The 26,915-nt window shown below is 47.3% G+C and overlaps 1 protein-coding gene across 1 annotated transcript in view; it reads right to left on the bottom strand.

Moving 5' to 3' along the window:
• Nucleotides 1–26,915, bottom strand: part of LOC134944353 (aldehyde oxidase 2-like) — a 183,723-nt gene that overhangs the window by 2,796 nt on the left and 154,012 nt on the right. Inside the window, exons 21-26 of the mRNA XM_063932933.1 lie at nucleotides 23,370–23,498; nucleotides 21,752–21,826; nucleotides 21,595–21,647; nucleotides 4,173–4,287; nucleotides 1,546–1,611; nucleotides 995–1,183 (exon numbers count right to left, since the gene is read on the bottom strand). Coding sequence (XP_063789003.1) covers nucleotides 995–1,183; nucleotides 1,546–1,611; nucleotides 4,173–4,287; nucleotides 21,595–21,647; nucleotides 21,752–21,826; nucleotides 23,370–23,498 — 627 coding nt within the window. The remainder of the gene's footprint in view (nucleotides 1–994; nucleotides 1,184–1,545; nucleotides 1,612–4,172; nucleotides 4,288–21,594; nucleotides 21,648–21,751; nucleotides 21,827–23,369; nucleotides 23,499–26,915) is intronic.

Raw genomic sequence — 26,915 nt, 5'->3', positions numbered from 1 at the left:
GGCACAGTGGGGCAATGTATCTGGCACAATGGGGCAATGTATCTGGCACAGTGGGGCAATGTATCTGGCACAGTGGGGCAATGTATCTGGCACAGTGGGGCAATGTAACTGGCACAGTGGGGCAATGTAACTGGCACAGTGGGGCAATGTATCTGGCACTGTGGGGCATGTATCTGGCACTGTGGGGTATGTATCTGGCACTGTGGGGCATTGTATCTGGCACTGTGGGGCAATGTAACTGGCACTGTGGGCCATTTTCAGTGTTCAGTGGCCACACCCCTTCTGGTGTGTGGCCACACCCATTTTTTCGGCGCGCGCACATGCTTCTTTTGGTGTGTGTGTTGTTTTTTTTTGGGGGGGGCGCCATTTTCTATCTTGCCCTGGGCTCCAAAAACCCTAGCTACGCCTCTGGTTTGCAGGGGGGGCGCCAAATACCGTAGCACCGGCCCTGCAGGGGAGGCAGATGTAACATGTGCAGAGAGAGTTAGATTTGGGTGGGGTGTGTTCAAACTGAAATCTTAATTGCAGTATAAAAATAAAGCAGCCAGTATTCACCCTGTACAGAAACAAAATAACCCACCCAAATCTAACTCTCTCTGCACATGTTACAGCATATCTGCCCTCAAAGCACTGCAGCATGGTTTTGCACATTAGAGAACAAATTTGCTGTTGCGATCAGGTTTGATTTAGGCTCATAGCCACTATTAGCTACGTTATTCATAATAAGATACTGGGAAGTGACATTTTTTGATGTTCCATTTATTGCCCACAGAAATGGTGACAAATATTGCTGTTTTAACATTGTGTAAGAATCAGCATAGGTTTAGTGGCAAAAAAATCACATTTGTCATCACAATACACCACCATTAATGAAACATTATATTATAATTTGCAAAGGGGCATCTCAGTCTGTCCCACGCCCCTACCACTCAGAATCAGGCCCCTGTGTAATCTATGTTCTGAACTGTCTTGCCAAATCGTTATTCCAACTTGCCTTGGGGAAACATCCCACATGGAGTATGGGAGACGATGGAAGCAGAGTTACATTGAGCTCGTCGGGTTGCGCTCTGCCGCTCACGGCCTCCTCCTGGTTGGCCTGGGCACCTCTAAGTGGCGGCTGCGGGGAGTATTTAATATCTTCATTTGTGTAAAGTTCCAATCCTTGCTTAAAGGCAGCTGTGACCTGTCAGGCAGGATACACAAAGTTGTGCTGTTAAAACAATGAATTTTACAAAAGCAAGTATGTCTACAGGGTGAATAATATGGTTATAGTCAGATGGTGCAGACAAGCACCCCCGAATTGAGAGCCGCAGTCTCACACAACAAAGAAAAAAAAATAACAATAAGAAAGGGTTTAAAATAATTCCCGGCGGTCGGAATCCAGGCACTACTCAGAATGCCGACATCGGCATCCCAGATAGGGTCACAAGCCCAGCGTCAGGATTCCAGAGGTATACAAGAAACTCCCCAATGAAACCAGGGGCAGTGCGGCCGATACTAGCCATATCGCTTGGTGCCCTGCCGCACATAGCAGCTTCTACTGACCTGTTCAATGGTCGCAGCCTGATTGACGCTGGAGCCAACATCAATGACAATATCTGTTCTTAGGTTCTGCGGGGACAATAGAAGCATTTATTATTTACAGTGAGGACACAGGGTGGGATATAAATTATAAAGCCTTGTTATATAGAGCCTTCATTTCCGAGCACTACTAGAGGAATGGCCGTTACAGCCAACACGAAAATGATTTATTTTACTATTTATAATACGATCAATGTCAGCAATTTAGGGAGTCACAAAATTAAGAGGTTTTAATTGATGCCAAAAATGTTTGTTATTGTAGACAGAATGGTTAATGCAGTATAACGTGGGGCAACAACGACGTATGTAGAACACGGGGTCATTCCGAGTTGATAGCTTGCTGGCGATTTTCGCAGCGTTCAGGTGAAAAAAATGGCATTTCTGCGCATGCCCCGCAATGCGCACGCGCGACATACGAGTACAAAGCTCTTTGTGGTTGTGCTCAGGTTCTAGCGAAGTTTTCCTTCGCAGTGGCGGCCGCAAGAAGATTGACAGGAAGGGGGCGTTACTGGGTGTCAAATGACTGTTTTCAGGGAGTGTTTGCAAAAACGCAGGCGTGTCTGGAAAAACGCAGGCGTAGCTGGGCGTTCGCTGGGCGGGTGTATGACGTCAAATCCAGACACGAATAGGCTGAAGTGATCGCCAGCGCTGAGTAGGTTCAGAGCTACTCTAAAACTGCACAAACTGTTTTTATAGAGCTCAGCTGCACATGCGTTCGCACTTCTGCTAAGCTAAAATACACTCCCCAGTGGGCAGCGGCATAGCGTTTACACGGCTGCTAAAACTAGCTAGCGAGCGATCAACTCGGAATGACCCCCATGTGCACTGCACAGCTTACAGTGGGGATAATTCAGAGTTGATTGCAGCAGCAAATTTTTTAGCAGTTGGGCAAAACCATGTGCACTGCAAGGGGGGGCAGATATAATGTGCAGAGAGAGTTAGATTTGGGTGGGTTATTTTGTTTCTGTGCAGGGTAAATACTGGCTGCTTTATTTTTACACTGCATTTTAGATTTCAGTTTCAACACACCCCACCCAAATCTAACTCTCTCTGCACATGTTACATCTGCCCCACCTGCAGTGCACATGGTTTTGCCCAACTGCTAACAAATTTGCTGCTGCGATCAACTCTAAATTAGGCCCAGTATTCATAATGTTGGTATGCAGCATGTCGACATTATTAGAATGCCAGCAAAATGTTCCTGGTGGTCCAGTAAGTGGCACCAAGGGAGGGGAGCAGGTACTCTTTACCCGGTTGCAGGGTCCTCCCCTCCTGCAGCCTAACCCTCTCCCTAATGCCTAACCCTAACCTCCTCTCCCGCAGCCTAGCCCTGTCCCTAGTGCCTAACCCTAACCTCCCCTCCCGCAGCCTAACCCTGTCCCTAGTGCCTAACCCTAACCTCCCCTCCCGTAAACCTAACCCTGTCCCTAGTGCCTAACCATAACCTCCCCTCCTGCAGCCGAACCCTTCCTTCCCCTCCCGCATCCTAACCTTCTCCCCAGTGCCTAACCCTAATCTCCCCCAGTGCCTAACCCTTAGCCTCCCTTCCTCAGCCTAACTACCCCAGTGCCTAACCCTAACCTCCCCTCCCGCAACCTAACCTTCTCCCCAGTGGCTAACCTTAACCTCCCCTCCCACAGCCTAACCCTCTCCTTAATGCCTAACCCTAACTCCCCTCCCGTAAACTAACCCTTCCTTCCCCTCCTGCATCCTGACCACTCCCCAGTGCCTAACCCTAATCCCCCCCAGTGGCTAACCTTAACCTCCCCTCCCACAGCCTAACCCTCTCCCTAATGCCCGTAAACTAACCCTTCCTTCCCCTCCTGCATCCTGACCACTCCCCAGTGCCTAACCCTAATCCCCCCCAGTGGCTAACCTTAACCTCCCCTCCCACAGCCTAACCCTCTCCCTAATGCCTAACCCTAACCTCCCTCCCGTAAACCTAACCCTTCCTTCCCCTCCCGCATCCTAACCTTCTCCCCATGTGCCTAACCCTAATCCCCTCAGTGCCTAACCCTTACCCTCCCCGCCCTTCCCACCCCCCCAGAGCCTAACCCTAAGCTCCCCTCCCGCAACCTAACCTTCTCCCCAGTGCCTAACCCTAACCTCCCCTTCATCAGCTTAACCCTGACCTCCCCTCCTGCACCTTAACCCTAACCTTCCCTTCAGCAGCCTAACCCTAACCTCCCCTCCCGCAGCCTAACCTTCTCCCCAGTGCCTAACCCTAACCTTCCCTTCAGCAGCCTAACCCTAACCTCCCCTTCAGCAGCCTAACCCTAACCTCCCCTTCGGCATCTTAACCCTAACCTTCCCTTCAGCAGCCTAACCCTAACCTCCCCTCCTGCAGCCTAACCTTCTCCCCAGTGCCTAACCCTAACCTCCCCTTCATCAGCTTAACCCTAACCTCCCCTCCTGCACCTTAACCCTAACCTTCCCTTCAGCAGCCTAACCCTAACCTCCCCTTCAGCAGCTTGACGCTAACTGTCGGCATTCTGAGAATGTCAACATTTCATAGGTCGACATTGTGCCAGATAGCGTCCAGCACTGCTGCAGCTGGAAACCTCATTGTGGCAGCATAAATCCCACTGTACCTTGTGCCTTCCTGTGCGACAGTCTAGCTCCACTTCAGTACATGCTGCGCCAAATATAAAATCCGGACTTTCTGTCCCCTCCTTCCAGTCGGAGGTTGAGACTGGGTCTGGGACCCTAAAAATTAGGATTATGACATCTCAATCAGGAAAAGAGTCCCATACATACTGTATCACCCTACTCTGAGGTGGCTTCTATATTATTATAGTGCATAATATGGATTATATAGATCAAAGCTCCTCATATGTGTTTTCCAGGTACTATTTATATTGCCTATTACCTATCCAAGAATACAGATGTGCCCTCTCTGACTGACAGTCGTGCTCCTCTCGGTGCGCAGGGCCCCATGTGACTCAGCTGTGCCGAGCCTCTCTCGCTGAAAATGTGCATCCTATTCGCATAAATAAAACAACCAGGAGCGACAAAACTACATTGCTAAATGATCAAGTTGTTGTGCGACATTTGTACATATGTATGCGACTGTGGGGTATATTCAATTAGCAGCGATAACGGACTTTTCGCGTGAAAAGTCCGGTTTTCGCGCGAAAAACCGGACTTTTCCCGCGAAACGCAATTACAGCCTATTCAATTTTCTTGGAAAATTTATCGGTGATCATTTTTTCACTAATTTCACTTCACCTACTCTGAAGCAGGTGAATAGTTGGGAAAAGTCACTATTTTAAGGTAAAAATGTTTGGATATGGTCCAGAACTCCTGGGACACCCCCCTTAATGACTAATTAGGCACGTTGAGGTTTTTAATTATTTTTAATTGGCCAATAATGACATGTCATTTTTGGGGTGAAAAAGTACAAAGTGATGGAAATTGGGGTTCAAGGTATGGGACAGGTATATTGGGGTGCTTTATGAGTGGGACAGGTGTTTTTAGGCTTGCAGATGGGAGTAATCGGTCTGTTTCCACTTTTTTTTAAAGTACCCTAAAATGACCCAAATATATACTTATACCCATTTTCATGTACCCCAAATTTAATGAGAGCATTTATTTTGCTCAAAAAAACTTGCTTTCTATCATTTTTTTGCATTTTTAAAAAAATGCATATAACAGCCATTTCACACAATTTAAGTCCCCAAAAACGCTCTAATGTGATCTCTAACACACTTCTCTTCTGTTTCCCTATGTTAGTTTAGCATTTTTTGGGGTACAGGCTGATTTCCCCATTTTCACCTGCACTTTTCACTGCAAGAATTTTCACGTGAAACCCGTTTGGAATTAAATAGGTCGAAAAATGGAGCATTTCCGCAGCAATTTTCGCCCGATTGCCGCGGAAAATTTTCGGGCGAAAAATTGCCGCGAATTTGCGGATAATTGAATACCCTAGTGTGTCTGAAGGGGACATTTACTAAGCAGTGATAAGAGCGGAGAAGTGAGCCAGTGGAGAAGTTGCCCCACCAACCAATCAGCAGCTCTGTATCATTTTATAGTATGCAAATTATAGCTGTTACTTCAGTGCTGATTGGTTGCCATGGCCAACTTCTCCACTGGCTCACTTCTCCGCTCTTATCACTGCTTAGTAAATGTTCCCCTGCATCTGTATACAAAGTGCTGTGACGCAGCGGCTGAGGCTCTCTCATGCCAAGTTCCGTTGTGCGACTCTATACGTCTGTAAAACCTATTCCTTTGCCAGATCGCAGCCCAGCATCTGCGGTACCCTGTGAGAGCTTCTGCAATGCAACTAAAGAAAAATGCGGTACGCTGCTACTCTTAGAACATCTCAGTCCCGCCAGGTGTCTCGCATCAGTAAGCAAGGACACATCTCCATACCATCCAGCTGTACCTTTTTAATAGGTACAGTACCTTTTTTTCATGGTCTGTACCGATTTTTGGCTTGCCAAACTGCCATTGAAAGTAAAGAAAAACCCGTGGCCACACCCCTTTTCTAATTTGTACCGATATTTATGTGTAAAATGTTGGAGGGCATCTCTACCTACATTGGGCCTCATTCAGAGATAGGAGAAAATAAAAAAGGAGCAATTTGCACCTTTAGAAAACAAAACTTTAATAGTCTGAAAAGGGCAAAAAAAGCTGAAAAAGTCGGAATAACGCCACGGAAGGTAATAGCCCCCGCCCTTTATGTGAACTGCAAACGACCTTGGTCCTAGATACTGTATGGCAGTACAGGCCTCTTGGCATTTATTGGAACATGTATTTAATAAAGAAATCTAAAGTATTCTGTTATTGTTACAGTATGCTGTTCGAGCAGCACTGGATGTCACCTGTTATATTATTTGGCATGAGGGTGCATTTCTCTGAACCATGCTGTGCTGTTATTTGGTATTTTGAACTCATCAGGAAATTGCTGCACATATTACTCTCTGCTGAGCAATAGGAGAAGGTAATGGGGCAGGCGTGCCGGATTGTTACTGATGTCTTGGTGGCACCCTAGGGGGTCAATTTACTAAGAATCGTGTTTGGTCCAAGGGGGTAATTCAGAGTTGAGCACAGCAGCAAATTTGTTAGCAGATGGGCAAAACCATGTGCACTGCAGGTGGGGCAGATAATAGGATTTTAATAACCTACCGGTAAATCCTTTTCTCGTAGTCCATAAGGGACACTGGGAATCCATTAAGTACCATGGGGTATAGACGGGTCCACTAGGAGCCTTGGGCACTTTAAAAACTTGATAGTGTGTGCTGGCTCCTCGCTCTATGCCCCTCCTACCAGGCTCAGTCTAGGAAACTGTGCCCGAGGAGACGGACATACTTTGAGAGAAGGATATAGAAAAAAATAAGAATTTACTTACCGATAATTCTATTTCTCGTAGTCCGTAGTGGATGCTGGGGACTCCGTAAGGACCATGGGGAATAGCGGCTCCGCAGGAGACTGGGCACAAAAGTAAAGCTTTAGAACTACCTGGTGTGCACTGGCTCCTCCCCCCATGACCCTCCTCCAAGCCTCAGTTAGGATACTGTGCCCGGACGAGCGTACACAATAAGGAAGGATTTTGAATCCCGGGTAAGACTCATACCAGCCACACCAATCACACCGTACAACTCGTGATCTAAACCCAGTTAACAGCATGATAACAGAGGAGCCTCTAGAAAAGATGGCTCACTACAGCAATAACCCGATTTTTTGGTAACAATAACTATGTACCAGTATTGCAGACAATCCGCACTTGGGATGGGCGCCCAGCATCCACTACGGACTACGAGAAATAGAATTATCAGTAAGTAAATTCTTATTTTCTCTAACGTCCTAAGTGGATGCTGGGGACTCCGTAAGGACCATGGGGATTATACCAAAGCTCCCAAACGGGCGGGAGAGTGCGGATGACTCTGCAGCACCAAATGAGAGAACTCCAGGTCCTCCTCAGCCAGGGTATCAATTTTGTAGAATTTTACAAACGTATTTGCTCCTGACCAAGTAGCTGCTCGGCAAAGTTGTAAAGCCGAGACCCCTCGGGCAGCCGCCCAAGATGAGCCCATCTTCCTTGTGGAGTGGGCATTTACAGATTTTTGGCTGTGGCAGGCCTGCCACAGAATGTGCAAGCTGAATTGTACTACAAATCCAACGAGCAATAGTCTGCTTAGAAGCAGGAGCACCCAGCTTGTTGGGTGCATACAGGATAAACAGCGAGTCAGATTTTCTGACTCCAGCCGTCCTGGAAACATATATTTTCAGGGCCCTGACAACGTCTAGCAACTTGGAGTCCTCCAAGTCCCTAGTAGCCGCAGGCACCACAATAGGTTGGTTCAGGTGAAACGCTGAAACCACCTTAGGGAGAAACGGAGGACGAGTCCTCAATTCCGCCCTGTCCGAATGGAAAATCAGATAAGGGCTTTTACAGGATAAAGCCGCCAATTCTGACACGCGCCTGGCCCAGGCCAGGGCCAACAGCATGACCACTTTCCATGTGAGATATTTTAACTCCACAGATTTAAGTGGTTCAAACCAATGTGACTTTTGGAACCCAAAAACTACATTGAGATCCCAAGGTGCCACTGGAGGCACAAAAGGAGGCTGTATATGCAGTACCCCTTTTACAACGTCTGAACTTCAGGGACTGAAGCTAGTTCTTTTTGGAAGAAAATTGACAGGGCCGAAATTTGAACCTTAATGGACCCCAATTTCAGGCCCATAGACACTCCTGTTTGCAGGAAATGTAGGAATCGACCCAGTTGAATTTCCTCCGTCGGGCCTTACTGGCCTCGCACCACGCAACATATTTTCGCCAAATGCGGTGATAATGTTTTGCGGTTACATCCTTCCTGGCTTTGATCAGGATAGGGATGACTTCATCCGGAATGCCTTTTTTCCTTCAGGATCCGGCGTTCAACCGCCATGCCGTCAAACGCAGCCGCGGTAAGTCTTGGAACAGACAGGGTCCTTGCTGGAGCAGGTCCCTTCTTAGAGGTAGAGGCCACGGATCCTCCGTGAGCATCTCTTGAAGTTCCGGTTACCAAGTCCTTCTTGGCCAATCCGGAGCCACGAATATAGTGCTTACTCCTCTCCATCTTATCAATCTCAGTACCTTGGGTATGAGAGGCAGATGAGGGAACACATACACTGACTGGTACACCCACGGTGTTACCAGAGCATCTACAGCTATTGCCTGAGGGTCCCTTGACCTGGCGCAATACCTGTCGAGTTTTTCCCAACGGTTTATAATCATGTGGAAGACTTCTGGGTGAAGTCCCCACTCTCCCGGGTGGAGGTCGTGTCTGCTGAGGAAGTCTGCTTCCCAGTTGTCCACTCCCGGAATTGCTGACAGTGCTATCACATGATTTTCCGCCCAGCGAAGAATCCTTGCAGCTTCTGCCATTGCCCTCCTGCTTCTTGTGCCACCCTGTCTGTTTACGTGGGTGACTGCCGTGATGTTGTCCGACTGGATCAACACCGGCTGACCTTGAAGCAGAGGTCTTGCTAAGCTTAGAGCATTGTAAATGGCCCTTAGCTTCAGGATATTTATGTGAAGTGATGTCTCCAGGCTTGACCATAAGCCCTGGAAATTCCTTCCCTGTGTGACTGCTCCCCAGCCTCGCAGGCTGGCATCCGTGGTCACCAGGACCCAGTCCTGAATGCCGACTCTGCGGCCCTCTAGAAGATGAGCACTCTGCAACCAACACAGGAGGGACACCCTTGTTCTTGGTGACAGGGTTATCCGCTGATGCATCTGAAGATGCGACCCGGACCATTTGTCCAGCAGGTCCCACTGGAAAGTTCTTGCGTGGAATCTGCCGAATGGGATTGCTTCGTAGGAAGCCACCATTTTACCCAGAACCCTTGTGCATTGATGCACTGAGACTTGGCTCGGTTTTAGGCGGTTCCTGACTAGCTCGGATAACTCCCTGGCTTTCTCCTCCGGGAGAAACACCTTTTTCTGGACTGTGTCCAGGATCATCCCTAGGAACAGAAGACGAGTCGTCGGAACCAGCTGCGATTTTGGAATATTGAGAATCCAATCGTGCTGCCGCAACACTACCTGAGATAGTGCTACACCGACCTCCAACTGTTCCCTGGATCTTACCCTTATCAGGGAATCGTCCAAGTAAGGGATAACTAAAATTCCCTTCCTTCGAAGGAATATCATCATTTCGGCCATTACCTTGGTAAAGACCCGGGGTGCCGTGGATTATCCATACGGCAGCGTCTGAACTGATAGTGACAGTTCTGTACCATAAACCTGAGGTACCCTTGGTGAGAAGGGTAAATTTGGACATGAAGGTAAGCATCCTTGATGTCCCGAGACATCATGTAGTCCCCTTCTTCCAGGTTCGCAATCACTGCTCTGAGTGACTCAATCTTGAATTTGAACCTCTGTATGTAAGTGTTCAAAGATTTTAGATTTAGAATCGGTCTCACCGAGCCGTCCGGCTTCGGTACCACAACAGTGTGGAATAATACCCCGTTCCCTGTTGCAGGAGGGGTACCTTGATTATCACCTGCTGGGAATACAGCTTGTGAATGGCTTCCAAAACTGTCTCCCTGTCAGAAGGAGACATCGGTAAAGCCGACTTTAGGAAACGGCGAGGGGGAGACGTCTCGAATTCCAATTTGTACCCCTGAGATATCACCTGAAGGATCCAGGGGTCTACTTGCGAGTGAGCCCACTGCGCGCTGAAATTCATTGAGACGGGCCCCCCACCATGCCTGATTCTGCTTGTAAAGCCCCAGCGTCATACTGAGGGCTTGGCAGAGGCGGGAGAGGGTTTCTGTTCCTGGGAACTGGCTGATTTCTGCAGCCTTTTTCCTCTCCCTCTGTCACGGGGCAGAAATGAGGAACCTTTTGCCCGCTTGTCCACGAAAAGACTGCGCCTGATAATACGGCGTCTTCTCATGTTGAGAGGCGACCTGGGGTACAAACGTGGATTTCCCAGCTGTTGCCGTGGCCACCAGGTCTGAAAGACCGACCCCAAATAACTCCTCCCCTTAATAAGGCAATACTTCCAAATGCCGTTTGAAATCCGCATCACCTGACCACTGTCGTGTCCATAACCCTCTACTGGTAGAAATGGACAACGCACTTAGACTTGATGCCAGTCGGCAAATATTCCGCTGTGCATCACGCATATATAGAAATGCATCTTTTAAATGCTCTATAGGCAAAAATATACTGTCCCTATCTAGAGTATCAATATTTTCAGTCAGGGAATCCGACCACGCCAACCCAGCACTGCACATCCAGGCTGAGGCGATTGCTGGTCGCAGTATAACACTAGTATGTGTGTAAATACATTTTAGGATACCCTCCTGCTTTCTATCAGCAGGATCCTTAAGGGCGGCCATCTCAGGAGAGGGTAGAGCCCTTACAAGCGTGTGAGCGCTTTATCCACCCTAGGGGGTGTTTCCCAACGCACCCTAACCTCTGGCGGGAAAGGATATAATGCCAATAACATTTTAGAAATTATCAGTTGTTATCGGGGGAAACCCACGCATCATCACACACCTCATTTAATTTCTCAGATTCAGGAAAACTACAGGTAGTTTTTCCTCACCGAACATAATACCCCTTTTTGGTGGTACTCGTATTATCAGAAATGTGTAAAACATTTTTCATTGCCTCCATCATGTAACGTGTGGCCCTACTGGAAGTCACATTTGTCTCTTCACCGTCGACACTGGAGTCAGTATCCGTGTCGGCGTCTATATCTGCCATCTGAGGTAACGGGTGCTTTAGAGCCCCCTGACGGCCTATGAGACGTCTGGACAGGCACAAGCTGAGTAGCCGGCTGTCTCATGTCAACCACTGTCTTTTATACAGAGCTGACACTGTCACGTAATTCCTTCCAACAGTTCATCCACTCAGGTGTCGACCCCCTAGGGGGTGACATCACTATTACAGGCAATCTGCTCCGTCTCCACATCATTTTTCTCCTCATACATGTCGACACAAACGTACCGACATACAGCACACACACAGGGAATGCTCTGATAGAGGACAGGACCCCACTAGCCCTTTGGGGAGACAGAGGGAGAGTTTGCCAGCACACACCAGAGCGCTATATATATACAGGGATAACCTTATATAAGTGTTTTTCCCCTTATAGCTGCTGTATCTTTAATACTGTGCGTAATTAGTGCCCCCCCCCCCTCTCTTTTTTAACCCTTTCTGTAGTGTAGTGACTGCAGGGGAGAACCAGGGAGCTTCCCTCCAACGGAGCTGTGAGGGAAAATGGCGCCAGTGTGCTGAGGAGATAGGCTCCGCCCCCTTATCGGCGGCCTTATCTCCCGTTTTTCTATGTATTCTGGCAGGGGTTAAATGCATCCATATAGCCCAGGAGCTATATGTGATGCATTTTTTGCCATCCAAGGTGTTTTTATTGCGTCTCAGGGCGCCCCCCCCCCCCAGCGCCCTGCACCCTCAGTGACCGGAGTGTGAAGTGTGCTGAGAGCAATGGCGCACAGCTGCAGTGCTGTGCGCTACCTTGTTGAAGACAGGACGTCTTCTGCCGCCGATTTTCCGGACCTCTTCTGTCTTCTGGCTCTGTAAGGGGGCCGGCGGCGCGGCTCTGGGACCCATCCATGGCTGGGCCTGTGATCGTCCCTCTGGAGCTAATGTCCAGTAGCCTAAGAAGCCCAATCCACTCTGCACGCAGGTGAGTTCGCTTCTTCTCCCCTTAGTCCCTCGATGCAGTGAGCCTGTTGCCAGCAGGTCTCACTGAAAATAAAAAACCTAAAACTAAACTTTTCACTAAGCAGCTCAGGAGAGCCACCTAGTGTGCACCCTTCTCGTTCGGGCACAAAAATCTAACTGAGGCTTGGAGGAGGGTCATGGGGGGAGGAGCCAGTGCACACCAGGTAGTTCTAAAGCTTTACTTTTGTGCCCAGTCTCCTGCGGAGCCGCTATTCCCCATGGTCCTTACGGAGTCCCCAGCATCCACTTAGGACGTTAGAGAAAAGGAAAGTGGTGAGATTACGAACCAGCACACAGAACAAGAGGAAAGCCAATCTAACCAAACTTGAAACAGGAACAGCAACAGCTGAACCAACCAGAATACTTAACTAAGTAACAGTGCAGGAAGAACTAAGCGCTGGGCGGGTGCCCAGTATCCTCTACGGATTACGAGAAAAGGATTTACCAGTAGGTAAATAAAATCCTATTTTCTCTTACGTCCTAGGGGACACTGGGAATCCATTTAGTACCATGGGGAAGTGCTGAGGTTCCTGCAGAACTAATTGACCAAACTGAAGGTCCTTTACGTCAACCTCCTGTAACGGTTCAAACTGCAGCACCACATTGAGATCCCAAGGTGCCGTGGGAGGCACAAAGGGAGGCTGGATGTGTAGAACACCTATCAAGAACATCTGGACCTTAGGGAGAGAAGCTAATTGTTTCTGAAAGTAAACAGACAAGGCCAAAATCTGGACTTTAATGGTGCCTAGGTGCAGGCCCACCTCCACTCTCGACTGCAAAAAAAGCAGGAGACGTCCCAGATGAAAATCCACTGCAGAATATTGTCTGGTGGTAATGTTTAGACGTTACCCCCTTCCTGGCTTAGATCATAGTCGGGAAGACCTTGTCAGGAATCCCTCTCCTGGCTAAAATCAGCCGTTCAACTTCCATGCCGTTAAACATAGCCGCGGTATGTATAGGTAGTATTGATAGACGAACGGGCCCTGTTGCAGAAGATCCTTGCGAAGAGGTAGAGGTCACGGATCTTCAATCAGCATCCCGAGAAGATCCGCGTACCAGGCCCTTCTAGGTCAGTCCGGAGCAATGAGGATTGCTTGAACATTTTCCCTTTTTATTCTCTTTAGAATTCTTGGGATCAGAGGAAAGGAGGAAACACGTACACCAGCTGGTAGACCCACAGAGTTGTCAGGGCGTCTACTGCCACTGCTTGTGGGTCACTCGACCTGGAACAGTACCGCTTTAGCTTCTTGTTGAGTCAAGAGGCCATCATATCGATCTGTGGATATCCCCACCGACTTGTCAACCACCGGAGCACCTCCGGGTGGAGGCCCCCCTCCCCTGGGTGTAGGTCGTGTCTGCTGAGGAAGTCTGCTTCCAAGTAGTCTACTGAATGAAGACTCCCGACAACGGCACGGCGTGTTTTTCCACCCAGAGGAGAATTCTTGACACCTCTGACATTGCTGCTCTGCTTTTTGTTCCACCCTGTTGGTTTATGTACGTTATCGCCGTTACATTGTCCGAATGGACTTGAATAGCCTGATTCCGAAGTAGAGATGAGGCCTGCAGAAGGGCGTTGTAGATTGGTAACAACATATGAAAAAACAGCGCTAAGAATGAATCTGAAAACAGGTAATTTCTTAAAATAAATCACATTAATTTAATAATACTAAGACATATATAAAAAATAATCACAAATAAAACCATGAATCCTAGAGCCTCTATAGCCAGTCTCTGACCACCGACAGATGATGTGTGTAAGCACACCCAATATTATTAATGTTTCTGTGACCGGTCACATTATCAACAGGATCCTTATTTTAAGGTATGCAGATGCGTCCAATCTTGTAGGTATAATTACCAGATATTTTGTGGATTAGCCTGGTATCCCACCTAGCGAAGGTCCAGAGGCTGTCTCCGATCCGACGCAGAGGTTTGGTGGTTCTCCCTGTATTAATTTTCCACGTCCATGAGCTGTAAGTGTCCAAGATGACAGTAACTGCAGAAATGTCCTTAAGGTGGCTTAATGGTGTCAGGTTCAAAGGCTGGTCCCCTTACACGTTTTGCTGGCGTTTGGCAGCTTTATCAAAGGTGCTAATGCTGGGCTCATATGGCTCTTATATAGGGATATCAATTATCCATACAAAAAACACCTGTTCAGATTAGTTATATTTATAAGCACAAAATGATTTTATTTATACATATATAGCAGCAGTTGTAGATTGCCCTGAGTTCCAGGATGTTTATTGGAAGGACGACTTCCCAACTTGACCATCTTCCTTGAAACTGCACCCCCTGGGTGACTGCTCCCCAACCTCTGAGGCTTGCGTCTGTGGTTAGCAGAATCCAATTCTGAATCCCGAACCTCCGATCCTCGACGAGGTGAGATGTCTGTAGCCACCACAGAAGGGAGATTCTGGCTCTTGGCGACAGACCGATCCTCTGGTGCATGTGAAGATGCGATCCAGACCATTTGTCCAACAGATCCAGCTGGAAGGGCCTCGCATGAAACCTTCCATTTTGAAGCGCCTTGTAAGAGGCCACCATTTTCCCCAGAAGGTGAATGCACAGATGCACTGAGATCCGGGTTGGCTTCAGGACAGCCCGAACCATCGACTGGATTACTATAACCTTCTCCAAGGGAAGGAACACTCTCTGAGACTCTGTGTCCAGTATTATACCCAGGAAAGGAAGCCTCTACATCGGTTACAGGTGAGATTTTGGTAAGTTCAGAATCCACCCATGATCCAGGAGTAGTCTGGTTGAGAGGCCAATGCTGTCCAACAACCGCTCCCTGGACGGAGCCTTTATCAGAAGATCATCCAGGTACGGAATTAGGTTCACTCCCTGTTTGCGGAGTAGAAACATTATCTCTGCCATCACCTTGGTAAACACTCTAGAGATGAGCGGGTTCGGTTTCTCTGAATCCGAACCCGCCAGAACTTCATGTTTTTTTTCACGGGTCCGAGCGACTCGGATCTTCCCGCCTTGCTCGGTTAACCCGAGCGCGCCCGAACGTCATCATGACGCTGTCGGATTCTCGCGAGGCTCGGATTCTATCGCGAGACTCGGATTCTATATAAGGAGCCGCGCGTCGCCGCCATTTTCACACGTGCATTGAGATTGATAGGGAGAGGACGTGGCTGGCGTCCTCTCCGTTTAGAATTAGAATAGATTAGAGAGACACTTGATTTACTAATTTTGGGGAGCATTAGGAGTACTCAGTAGTGTACAGTGCAGAGTTTTGCTGATAGTGACCAGTGACCACCACTTTTATTTATAATCCGTTCTCTGCCTGAAAAAAGCGATACACAGCACACAGTGACTCAGTCACATACCATATCTGTGTGCACTGCTCAGGCTCAGGCCAGTGTGCTGCATCATCTATATATATTATATATCTGTCTGACTGCTCAGCTCACACAGCTTATAATTGTGGGGGAGACTGGGGAGCACTACTGCAGTGCCAGTTATAGGTTATAGCAGGAGCCAGGAGTACATAATATTATATTAAAATTAAACAGTGCACACTTTTGCTGCAGGAGTGCCACTGCCAGTGTGACTAGTGACCAGTGACCTGACCACCAGTATATAATATTAGTAGTATACTATCTCTTTATCAACCAGTCTATATTAGCAGCAGACACAGTACAGTGCGGTAGTTCACGGCTGTGGCTACCTCTGTGTCGGCACTCGGCAGCCCGTCCATAATTGTATATACCAGTGACCTAACCGTGGTTTTTTTTTCTTTCTTTATACATACATACTAGTTACGAGTATACTATCTCTTTATCAACCAGTCTATATATTAGCAGCAGACACAGTACAGTGCGGTAGTTCACGGCTGTGGCTACCTCTGTGTCGGCACTCGGCAGCCCGTCCATAATTGTATATACCACCTAACCGTGGTTTTTTTTTCTTTCTTTATACATACATACTAGTTACGAGTATACTATCTCTTTATCAACCAGTCTATATATTAGCAGCAGACACAGTACAGTGCGGTAGTTCACGGCTGTGGCTACCTCTGTGTCGGCACTCGGCAGCCCGTCCATAATTGTATATACCACCTAACCGTGGTTTTTTTTTCTTTCTTTATACATACATACTAGTTACGAGTATACTATCTCTTTATCAACCAGTCTATATATTAGCAGCAGACACAGTACAGTGCGGTAGTTCACGGCTGTGGCTACCTCTGTGTCGGCACTCGGCAGCCCGTCCATAATTGTATATACCACCTAACCGTGGTTTTTTTTTCTTTCTTTATACATACATACTAGTTACGAGTATACTATCTCTTTATCAACCAGTCTATATATTAGCAGCAGACACAGTACAGTGCGGTAGTTCACGGCTGTGGCTACCTCTGTGTCGGCACTCGGCAGCCCGTCCATAATTGTATATACCACCTAACCGTGGTTTTTTTTTCTTTCTTTATACATACATACTAGTTACGAGTATACTATCTCTTTATCAACCAGTCTATATATTAGCAGCAGACACAGTACAGTGCGGTAGTTCACGGCTGTGGCTACCTCTGTGTCGGCACTCGGCAGCCCGTCCATAATTGTATATACCACCTAACCGTGGTTTTTTTTTCTTTCTTTATACATACATACTAGTTACGAGTATACTATCTCTTTATCAACCAGTCTATATATTAGCAGCAGACACAGTACAGTGCGGTAGTTCACGGCTGTGGCTACCTCTGTGTCGGCACTCGGCAGCCCGTCCATAATTGTATATACCACCTAACCGTGGGTTTTTTTTCTTTCTTTATACATACATACTAGTTACGAGTATACTATCTCTTTATCAACCAGTCTATATATTAGCAGCAGACACAGTACAGTGCGGTAGTTCACGGCTGTGGCTACCTCTGTGTCGGCACTCGGCAGCCCGTCCATAATTGTATATACCACCTAACCGTGGTTTTTTTTTCTTTCTTTATACATACATACTAGTTACGAGTATACTATCTCTTTATCAACCAGTCTATATATTAGCAGCAGACACAGTACAGTGCGGTAGTTCACGGCTGTGGCTACCTCTGTGTCGGCACTCGGCAGCCCGTCCATAATTGTATACTAGTATCCAATCCATCCATCTCCATTGTTTACCTGAGGTGCCTTTTAGTTGTGCCTATTAAAATATGGAGAACAAAAATGCCACTCCTAGATGGGCCCGGTGTTTGTGTCGGCCACTAGGGTCGCTAATCTTACTCACACAGCTACCTCATTGCGCCTCTTTTTTTCTTTGCGTCATGTGCTGTTTGGGGAGGGTTTTTTGGAAGGGACATCCTGCGTGACACTGCAGTGCCACTCCTAGATGGGCCCGGTGTTTGTGTCGGCCACTAGGGTCGCTTATCTTACTCACACAGCGACCTCGGTGCAAATTTTAGGACTAAAAATAATATTGTGAGGTGTGAGGTATTCAGAATAGACTGAAAATGAGTGTAAATTATGGTTTTTGAGGTTAATAATACTTTGGGATCAAAATGACCCCCAAATTCTATGATTTAAGCTGTTTTTTAGTGTTTTTGGAAAAAAACACCCGAATCCAAAACACACCCGAATCCGACAAAAAAAATTCGGTGAGGTTTTGCCAAAACGCGTTCGAACCCAAAACACGGCCGCGGAACCGAACCCAAAACCAAAACACAAAACCCGAAAAATTTCAGGCGCTCATCTCTAAAACACTCTCTGTGCCGTGGAGAGACCAAATAGCAGGGCCTGGAACTGGTAGTGACAGTCCTGCAGTGCAAACCGTAGATAAGCCCGATGAGGCGGCCAGATTGGAATGTGAAGGTACGTATCCATGATATCCAGAGACACTAGGAATTTCCCCTCCTCCAGACCTGAGATCACCGCTCTCAGAGACCCATCTTGAATTTGAACGTAAGTACGGGTTCAACGACTTGAGGTTCAAAATTGGTCTTACTGAACCGTCCAGTCTCGGTACTACAAACAAGTTGGAATAATGGGGGTCATTCCGAGTTGATCGCTCGCTAGCAGTTTCTAGCAGCCGTGCAAACCCTATGCCGCCGCCCACTGGGAGTGTATTTTAGCTTAGCAGAAGTGCGAACGCAGTGCGCCTGCCAAAAATATTTGTGCAGTTTCAGAGTAGCTCAAAACCTACTCAGCCCTTGCGATCACTTCAGACTGTTCAGTTCCAGATTTGACGTCACACACCCGCCCAGCCACGCCTGTGTTTTCCCTGCCACGCCTGTATCTTTCCGAACACTCCCTGAAAACGGTCAGTTGCCACCCAGAAACGCCCACTTCATGTCAATCACTCTGCGGCAACCAGTGCGATTGAAATGCATCGCTAGACCCTGTGCCAAACTGCATAGTTCGTTGTGCCCTTACGTCGCGCGTGCGCATTGCACCACATGCGCAGAACTGCCGTTTTTTAGCCTGATCGCTGCGCTGCGAATAAATGCAGCTAGCGATCAACTCGGAATGACCCCCTATATCCCTTGTTTTGCAGATGAAGTGGAACTGGAACAATTACCTGAGTCTGTACCAGTTTTTGAATGGCAAGGTTATACTTGCCTCTTGTGAAACTGGTAAGCCTGATTTGAAGAATCTGTGAGGTGGGAGCTCCTGAAACTCCAGTCTGTAGCCCTGAGAAATATGATCTATGACCCAGGGATCCTGGCACGAACCTGTCCAGATGTGACTGAAAAATTTAGTCGGGCTCCCACCTGCCAGTCTTCCAGGCAGTGCAGTCCACCGTCATGCTGAAGGCTTTGAGGAAGCAGAGCTTGAGCTCTGTTCCTGTGAACCGGCAGTTGCTGGTTTGCGTGGTTTACCTCTAGCACCTCTGGTGGCTCTAGAAGAACCTCTGGTTTTGCCCTTAAATTTGGCAGTCCGAAAGGACTGTAGATTAGGTCCTGAGTAGGCCTTCCTGGCTGGGGGAGCTGCAGAAGGAAGATACGTGGACTTACCCGCAGTAGCTTTGGAGATCCATTTGTCTAGTTCGTCTCCAAATAAAGCCTCTCTTGTGAAGGGTAGGCCTTCCACACCTTTCCTGGAGTCCGAGTCAGCAGTCCACTGGCGTAGCCATAAGCCTCTGCGTGCTGACACTGCCATAGCAGTGGTGCGTGCATTAAGCAAGCCTATTTCCTTTATGGCTTCCACCATAAAATTCGCAGAGTCCTGTATATGTTGCAGTAGTAAAATAATCTCCCCCTGAGGCAAGGTATCTAACCCCTCAAGTAGGTTACCCGACCATTTGGCGATGGCCTTATTATTAATCCACCCACATGCTATAGTGGGTCTCTGGGCCACCCCAGCAGCTGCATACAAAGATGTGAGTGTAGTCTCAAATCTACGATCAGCCGTGTCTTTTAGGGAGGCTGCACCCGGGACAGGTAATACAATTTTCTGTGACAGCCTGGATACTGATGCATCCACTATCGGTGGATTTTCCCATGTTTTCCTATCCCCAGGAGTAAAGGGAAAAGATGATATCAACCTTTTAGGGATTTGAAATTTCCTATCAGGATTAACCCACGGTTCTTCAAACAGGTTATTTAGTTGCTCTGACGCAGGAAAAGTGGCTGAGGATTTCTTTTTACATTAAAATAAGATTCCTCAGCCTCCTCTGTCACCTTATCAGGGATATGCGGAACTTCTATGATAGCGTCTATGAGAGCCTCTATTCCCTGTGACAGAGTAGCCTCACCTACCTCTGAGTCCACCTCCCCCTACTCCATGTCTGACCCTTCATCATCAGAGTCAGACTGCAGGATATGGGCCAAAGGACGTTTTTGCGGACAAATGGCAGGGGACTGAGACGCTGGTTTGAGTCTTTTCATAAACTCAGTCACCGATTGTCTTAAGTATTGCGTCTCTTTCTCATTGCGGGACAATTTAGTAGAAATATTGGAAATCATTCCCCTAATGAAGTCCAGCCAAGCTGGCTCTGCCCTGCTAGCCTGAGAGGGTACACTGCACTGAGTACACTATAGTGAACCCCCTGGAGAAGAGGTACACTGACAGTCGGGTCACAGACCAAGTACCCAGATTGGGGACTTAGTACACTAGTAAGCGCTCCCTCCCTGCTATGACCCTCTGGTACCGCTCAGGTAATCTGGAGTCTCTCCAGAGGAGCTGCGCGTCCCTGTCAGTCAGCGTCTGCGTCCACTGCAGAGGAAAAATGGCGCTGGTGAGCTGCTGGATTTGCTCATATGGCACGCGGTCTTCCCACACTTTTTTATACTGGCTGAGATAATTTTTTGCCTAAAATGGAGTCAGCCCCCTTTTAAGTCTGTGATGCCAGTCTGGGTACTGTGTATACATATAGTGTACCGAGACTCAGTTCACTCGCTCAGAAGCCGTGTGTCTGCACTGTGTACTGAGTCTGGAGACCCAGCCGCCCCATCTAGAAGCCGTGCACTTCTGTACCCTCATGCCGCCATAATGGCCGGCGACCCGCTAACCGGGACGCCGGCTTAGTACTTAACACTCTTCTATCTTCTGACTCTGTTAGGGGTGGCGGCATGCTGCGGGAATGTACGCTCGCTGTGGTGTGGCTTGCAAATAGTTCCCTCATGAGCTAGCGTCCTGTTAGCGGGGGAACGGGACCATTAACCCTTCAAGAGGTTGGTCCGTTCCCCTTCCCTAAGTCCCACGAAGCAGGCAGGATGGTACCATCCAGTCCTGGCTGAAAATATCAAACATAAAATAAATGCAGAAAACTCTTCAGGAGCTTCCTGCGACGTGACCGGCTCCTCCGGGCGCATTTTCTAAACTGAGTCTGGTAGGAGGGGCATAGAGGGAGGAGCCAGCGCACATGATCAAATTCTTAAAGTGCCCAAGGCTCCTAGTGGACCCGTCTATACCCCATGGTACTAAATGGATTCCCAGTATCCCCAAGGACGTAAGAGAAATAACATTTTCAGAGAGTTAGATTTAGGTGGGTTATAGTGTTTCTGTGCGGGGTAAATACCGGCTGCTTTATTTTTACACTGCAATTTAGATTTCAGTTTGAAGACATCCCACCTAAATCTAACTCTCTCTCTGCACATGTTACATCTGCCCCCCCTGCAGTGCACATGGTTTTGCCCAACTGCTAACAAATTTGCTGCTGCGATCAACTCTGAATTACCCCCCAAGATCAAATAGGTTGGGCAATGCTGGTATATGTGAGAGTTTTTCAAGATCATACACTCAAATTTACTAAGAATTGTGTTTGACAATCACATAAATGTGGGGGAATTAAGTTGCGTTTACGAGAAGTAGTGAATCAGTGAAGAGATGTGTGTGTGTGTGTGTGTGTGTGTGTGTGTGTGTGTGTGTGTGTGTGTGTGTGTGGTTCTTTACCTGTAGTGATTTGCTGCTGAGAGGCAGATTCTCCGGTGAAAAGCTTCTTGTATCTATGTAAAGCAGAAAAGGGGACTCAGATAATGTGTCACAGTGACATAGTCCCAGTCTCCCCCACAGTCATATCGTCCTTCACATACATAACATATACACTTACACATTCCCTCCACGTGGCTTCTGGATTCAAACTGATGATCGGCTGCAGGCGCTGGAGAAGGGTCTGACACGCTTCCTGCCAAAGCAATCACATCGTTATAACATATATTGTAGAACAAATGAAAGGAAGGAGGGGGGGGGGGGGGGGGGGGCTGCTGTGTTTTGTAAGTATGGGGCAGATGTATTAACCTGGAGAAGTGATAAAGCAGTGATAAGTGCAAGGTGATAACGCACTAGCCAATCATTGCGGATTTAAAAAAATGACAGGAGCTGACTGGCTGGTGCGTAATCCCTTCTCCAGGCTTAATACATCTGCCCCTGGCCGGGATGTACTAATGTACGTCGTCGCCCAGCGCAACGATGCAGATCGCATATGTACTTACATGTGCGATCAGCATTGCGGAGGACAGCTCTTCCGATAAGAGTTGTCCTCTGCGATGCGCAGCGGCTGCCTGACTTCCGGGACTCGGCCCCCAGGAGTCAGTCTGCACATGCGCAGGGTGACGGGGGCGGGCGCAAGGCATGCTGGGAGGGATCCGATCAGATCCCTCACACAGCTCTGCGGAGAGAAGCCTATAGGCTTCTGTGGGGTATAGCCAGCAAAAGCTGGCGAACCCCGCCGCGGCGCTGCCCTGCCGACCGGAAGTTAGTACATTCCAAAAATGCGGTAAACTGGAGTTTACTGCATTTTTCGTTTAGTAGATCCCGCCCCCTATGTTTGTTTTTTCATTTTGAATTTTTGATGTAACTCACATACTGTACAGGTAGGTGACCTGCAGCGAGATTGGTAACAAGGATATGCAGCATACTCAGCAGGTGCATGTATTAGCCAGAGAATGGAGCCAGGCGGCAGGACTGGCAGCACCGGTTACAGTAGTCAGGCAGCGTACGGATAGGCCAGTATCCAGTCAGGACAGTAAGCTATAACAGGCCAGGTCAATATTAAGGTTGAAAGTAGGGCAGTCAGCTGACAGACGGGTTCCAGTCAATGGATAGACAGTATCTGGCCAGTCAAAAGGTCGACCCCATACGGTCGACGTGGTCAGAAGGTCGACAAGTAAAAGGTCGACTGTGTCTAAGAATGACTGGTTCAAAATGTCAACATGACAATGGATGACACACATATGTCAACAAGTTTGTTTTTTTAAACGTCTGGGGCCCTTGTATGCGAGCGGCTGAGCAGCGCGCCGGGAGCTCAGGTTTCTCTGTGTGGCTGGACCGGCCCATGAATGAAGCTATCAACCTTCTGTCATGTCGTTGCGGACCTGCCCCCCACTGTGACAAGAATCATGTCACTGCACAGTGGTGGCGGCGGCTCTGAGGTAATGTGATACACATCATCACAAAAGTTCACAAAATTGAATTCTTATTAGAAAAAATAAATTATGTATATACATATTGGGGATTGGGCGACCTGTCCTGTGATTCTGACCCCTGTATGCACACCCTCATCTCTGGCTTGTCACTCTCCCCTGGGATCCAATAAGCACGCGTGAAAAAAACAAACAAAACAAAAATAGGATAACACGGAACGCTCTCCTCAAAAACAACAAAAACAACAAAAAAAACGTTCCAGACCAAAAACACTTTTTTCTTAATAAAATAGCAAAATAACTTACCTGTACCGCCATCACATGGACTGTATCCCCACAAGATTGTGCTATGCTGTCGGGATCTGACGCAACAGCAGAACTGCTTTCACCAATGCGGATATAGGCAATCGGGATTCGCAACTCCCGACTAGCCACCTGCACAAGGGTAACGGGATTTAATATATTTGCCAGCAGGTTAGAAAATTATGATTAGAACACACATTTTCTATCTATCTATCTATCTATCTATCTATCTATCTATCTATCTATCTATCTATCTATCTATCTATCTATCTATTTTTGTCTTAATACTAGCTAATTTGTATTGGTGATAATAAATATGCACATTAAAGTAATGCAGTCCTTGCATATGGGCCCTCATTCCGAGTTGTTCGCTCGCAAGCTGCTTTTAGCAGCATTGCACACGCTAAGCCGCCGCCTACTGGGAGTGAATCTTAGCTTAGCAGAATTGCGAACGAAGTATTCGCAATATTGCGAAAAGATTTTTCTGTGCAGTTTCTGAGTAGCTCGAGACTTACTCTTCCAGTGCGATCAGTTCAGTGCTTGTCGTTCCTGGTTTAACGTCACAAACACACCCAGCGTTCGGCCAGACACTCCCCCATTTCTTCAGCCACTCCCGCGTTTTTCCCAGAAACGCCAGCGTTTTTTCGCACACACCCATAAAACGGTAGAGATGAGCGGGTTCGGTTTCTCTGAATCCGAACCCGCCAGAACTTCATGTTTTTTTTCACGGGTCCGAGCGACTCGGATCTTCCCGCCTTGCTCGGTTAACCCGAGCGCGCCCGAACGTCATCATGACGCTGTCGGATTCTCGCGAGGCTCGGATTCTATCGCGAGACTCGGATTCTATATAAGGAGCCGCGCGTCGCCGCCATTTTCACACGTGCATTGAGATTGATAGGGAGAGGACGTGGCTGGCGTCCTCTCCATTTAGATTATAAGAGACTGAGAGAGATTTACTGGAGCTGACTAGGAGGAGTACTGTTACTGTAGAAGTGTAGAGACTGAGTGGAGAGAGTTTACTAGTGAGGACAGTGCAGTTTACTTTATAATCCGTTCTCTGCCTGAAAAAAGCGATACACAGCACACAGTGACTCAGTCACATACCATATCTGTGTGCACTGCTCAGGCTCAGGCCAGTGTGCTGCATCATCTATTATCTATATATAATATTATATATATCTGTCTGACTGCTCAGCTCACACAGCTTATAATTGTGGGGGAGACTGGGGAGCACTGCAGTGCCAGTTATAGGTTATAGCAGGAGCCAGGAGTACATAATATATTATATAGTGAGTGACCACCAGACACACAGTGCAGTTTATTTAATATATCCGTTCTCTGCCTGAAAAAAGCGATACACACAGTGACTCAGTCAGTCACATACCATATCTGTGTGCACTGCTCAGGCTCAGGCCAGTGTGCTGCATCATCTATATATATTATATATCTGTCTGACTGCTCAGCTCACACAGCTTATAATTTTGGGGGAGACTGGGGAGCACTACTGCAGTGCCAGTTATAGGTTATAGCAGGAGCCAGGAGTACATAATATTATATTAAAATTAAACAGTGCACACTTTTGCTGCAGGAGTGCCACTGCCAGTGTGACTAGTGACCAGTGACCTGACCACCAGTATATATAATATTAGTAGTATACTATCTCTTTATCAACCAGTCTATATTAGCAGCAGACACAGTACAGTGCGGTAGTTCACGGCTGTGGCTACCTCTGTGTCGGCACTCGGCAGCCCGTCCATAATTGTATATACCACCTAACCGTGGTTTTTTTTTCTTTCTTTATAGTCATACTAGTTACGAGTATACTATCTCTTTATCAACCAGTCTATATTAGCAGCAGACACAGTACAGTGCGGTAGTTCACGGCTGTGGCTACCTCTGTGTCGGCACTCGGCAGCCCGTCCATAATTGTATATACCACCTAACCGTGTTTTTTTTTTCTTTCTTTATACATACATACTAGTTACGAGTATACTATCTCTTTATCAACCAGTCTATATTAGCAGCAGACACAGTACAGTGCGGTAGTTCACGGCTGTGGCTACCTCTGTGTCGGCACTCGGCAGCCCGTCCATAATTGTATATACCACCTAACCGTGGTTTTTTTTTCTTTCTTTATACATACATACTAGTTACGAGTATACTATCTCTTTATCAACCAGTCTATATATTAGCAGCAGACACAGTACAGTGCGGTAGTTCACGGCTGTGGCTACCTCTGTGTCGGCACTCGGCAGCCCGTCCATAATTGTATATACCACCTAACCGTGGTTTTTTTTTCTTTCTTTATACATACATACTAGTTACGAGTATACTATCTCTTTATCAACCAGTCTATATTAGCAGCAGACACAGTACAGTGCGGTAGTTCACGGCTGTGGCTACCTCTGTGTCGGCACTCGGCAGCCCGTCCATAATTGTATATACCACCTAACCGTGGTTTTTTTTTCTTTCTTTATACATACATACTAGTTACGAGTATACTATCTCTTTATCAACCAGTCTATATATTAGCAGCAGACACAGTACAGTGCGGTAGTTCACGGCTGTGGCTACCTCTGTGTCGGCACTCGGCAGCCCGTCCATAATTGTATATACCACCTAACCGTGGTTTTTTTTTCTTTCTTTATACATACATACTAGTTACGAGTATACTATCTCTTTATCAACCAGTCTATATTAGCAGCAGACACAGTACAGTGCGGTAGTTCACGGCTGTGGCTACCTCTGTGTCGGCACTCGGCAGCCCGTCCATAATTGTATATACCACCTAACCGTGGTTTTTTTTTCTTTCTTTATACATACATACTAGTTACGAGTATACTATCTCTTTATCAACCAGTCTATATATTAGCAGCAGACACAGTACAGTGCGGTAGTTCACGGCTGTGGCTACCTCTGTGTCGGCACTCGGCAGCCCGTCCATAATTGTATATACCACCTAACCGTGGTTTTTTTTTCTTTCTTTATAGTCATACTAGTTACGAGTATACTATCTCTTTATCAACCAGTCTATATTAGCAGCAGACACAGTACAGTGCGGTAGTTCACGGCTGTGGCTACCTCTGTGTCGGCACTCGGCAGCCCGTCCATAATTGTATATACCACCTAACCGTGGTTTTTTTTTCTTTCTTTATACATACATACTAGTTACGAGTATACTATCTCTTTATCAACCAGTCTATATTAGCAGCAGACACAGTACAGTGCGGTAGTTCACGGCTGTGGCTACCTCTGTGTCGGCACTCGGCAGCCCGTCCATAATTGTATATACCACCTAACCGTGGTTTTTTTTTCTTTCTTTATACATACATACTAGTTACGAGTATACTATCTCTTTATCAACCAGTCTATATATTAGCAGCAGACACAGTACAGTGCGGTAGTTCACGGCTGTGGCTACCTCTGTGTCGGCACTCGGCAGCCCGTCCATAATTGTATATACCACCTAACCGTGTTTTTTTTTTCTTTCTTTATACATACATACTAGTTACGAGTATACTATCTCTTTATCAACCAGTCTATATTAGC

The sequence above is a fragment of the Pseudophryne corroboree genome, chromosome 7, assembly GCF_028390025.1.
Source record: "Pseudophryne corroboree isolate aPseCor3 chromosome 7, aPseCor3.hap2, whole genome shotgun sequence".
NCBI lineage: Eukaryota > Metazoa > Chordata > Amphibia > Anura > Myobatrachidae > Pseudophryne > Pseudophryne corroboree.
This window is presented reverse-complemented; position numbering and strand designations above follow the sequence as displayed.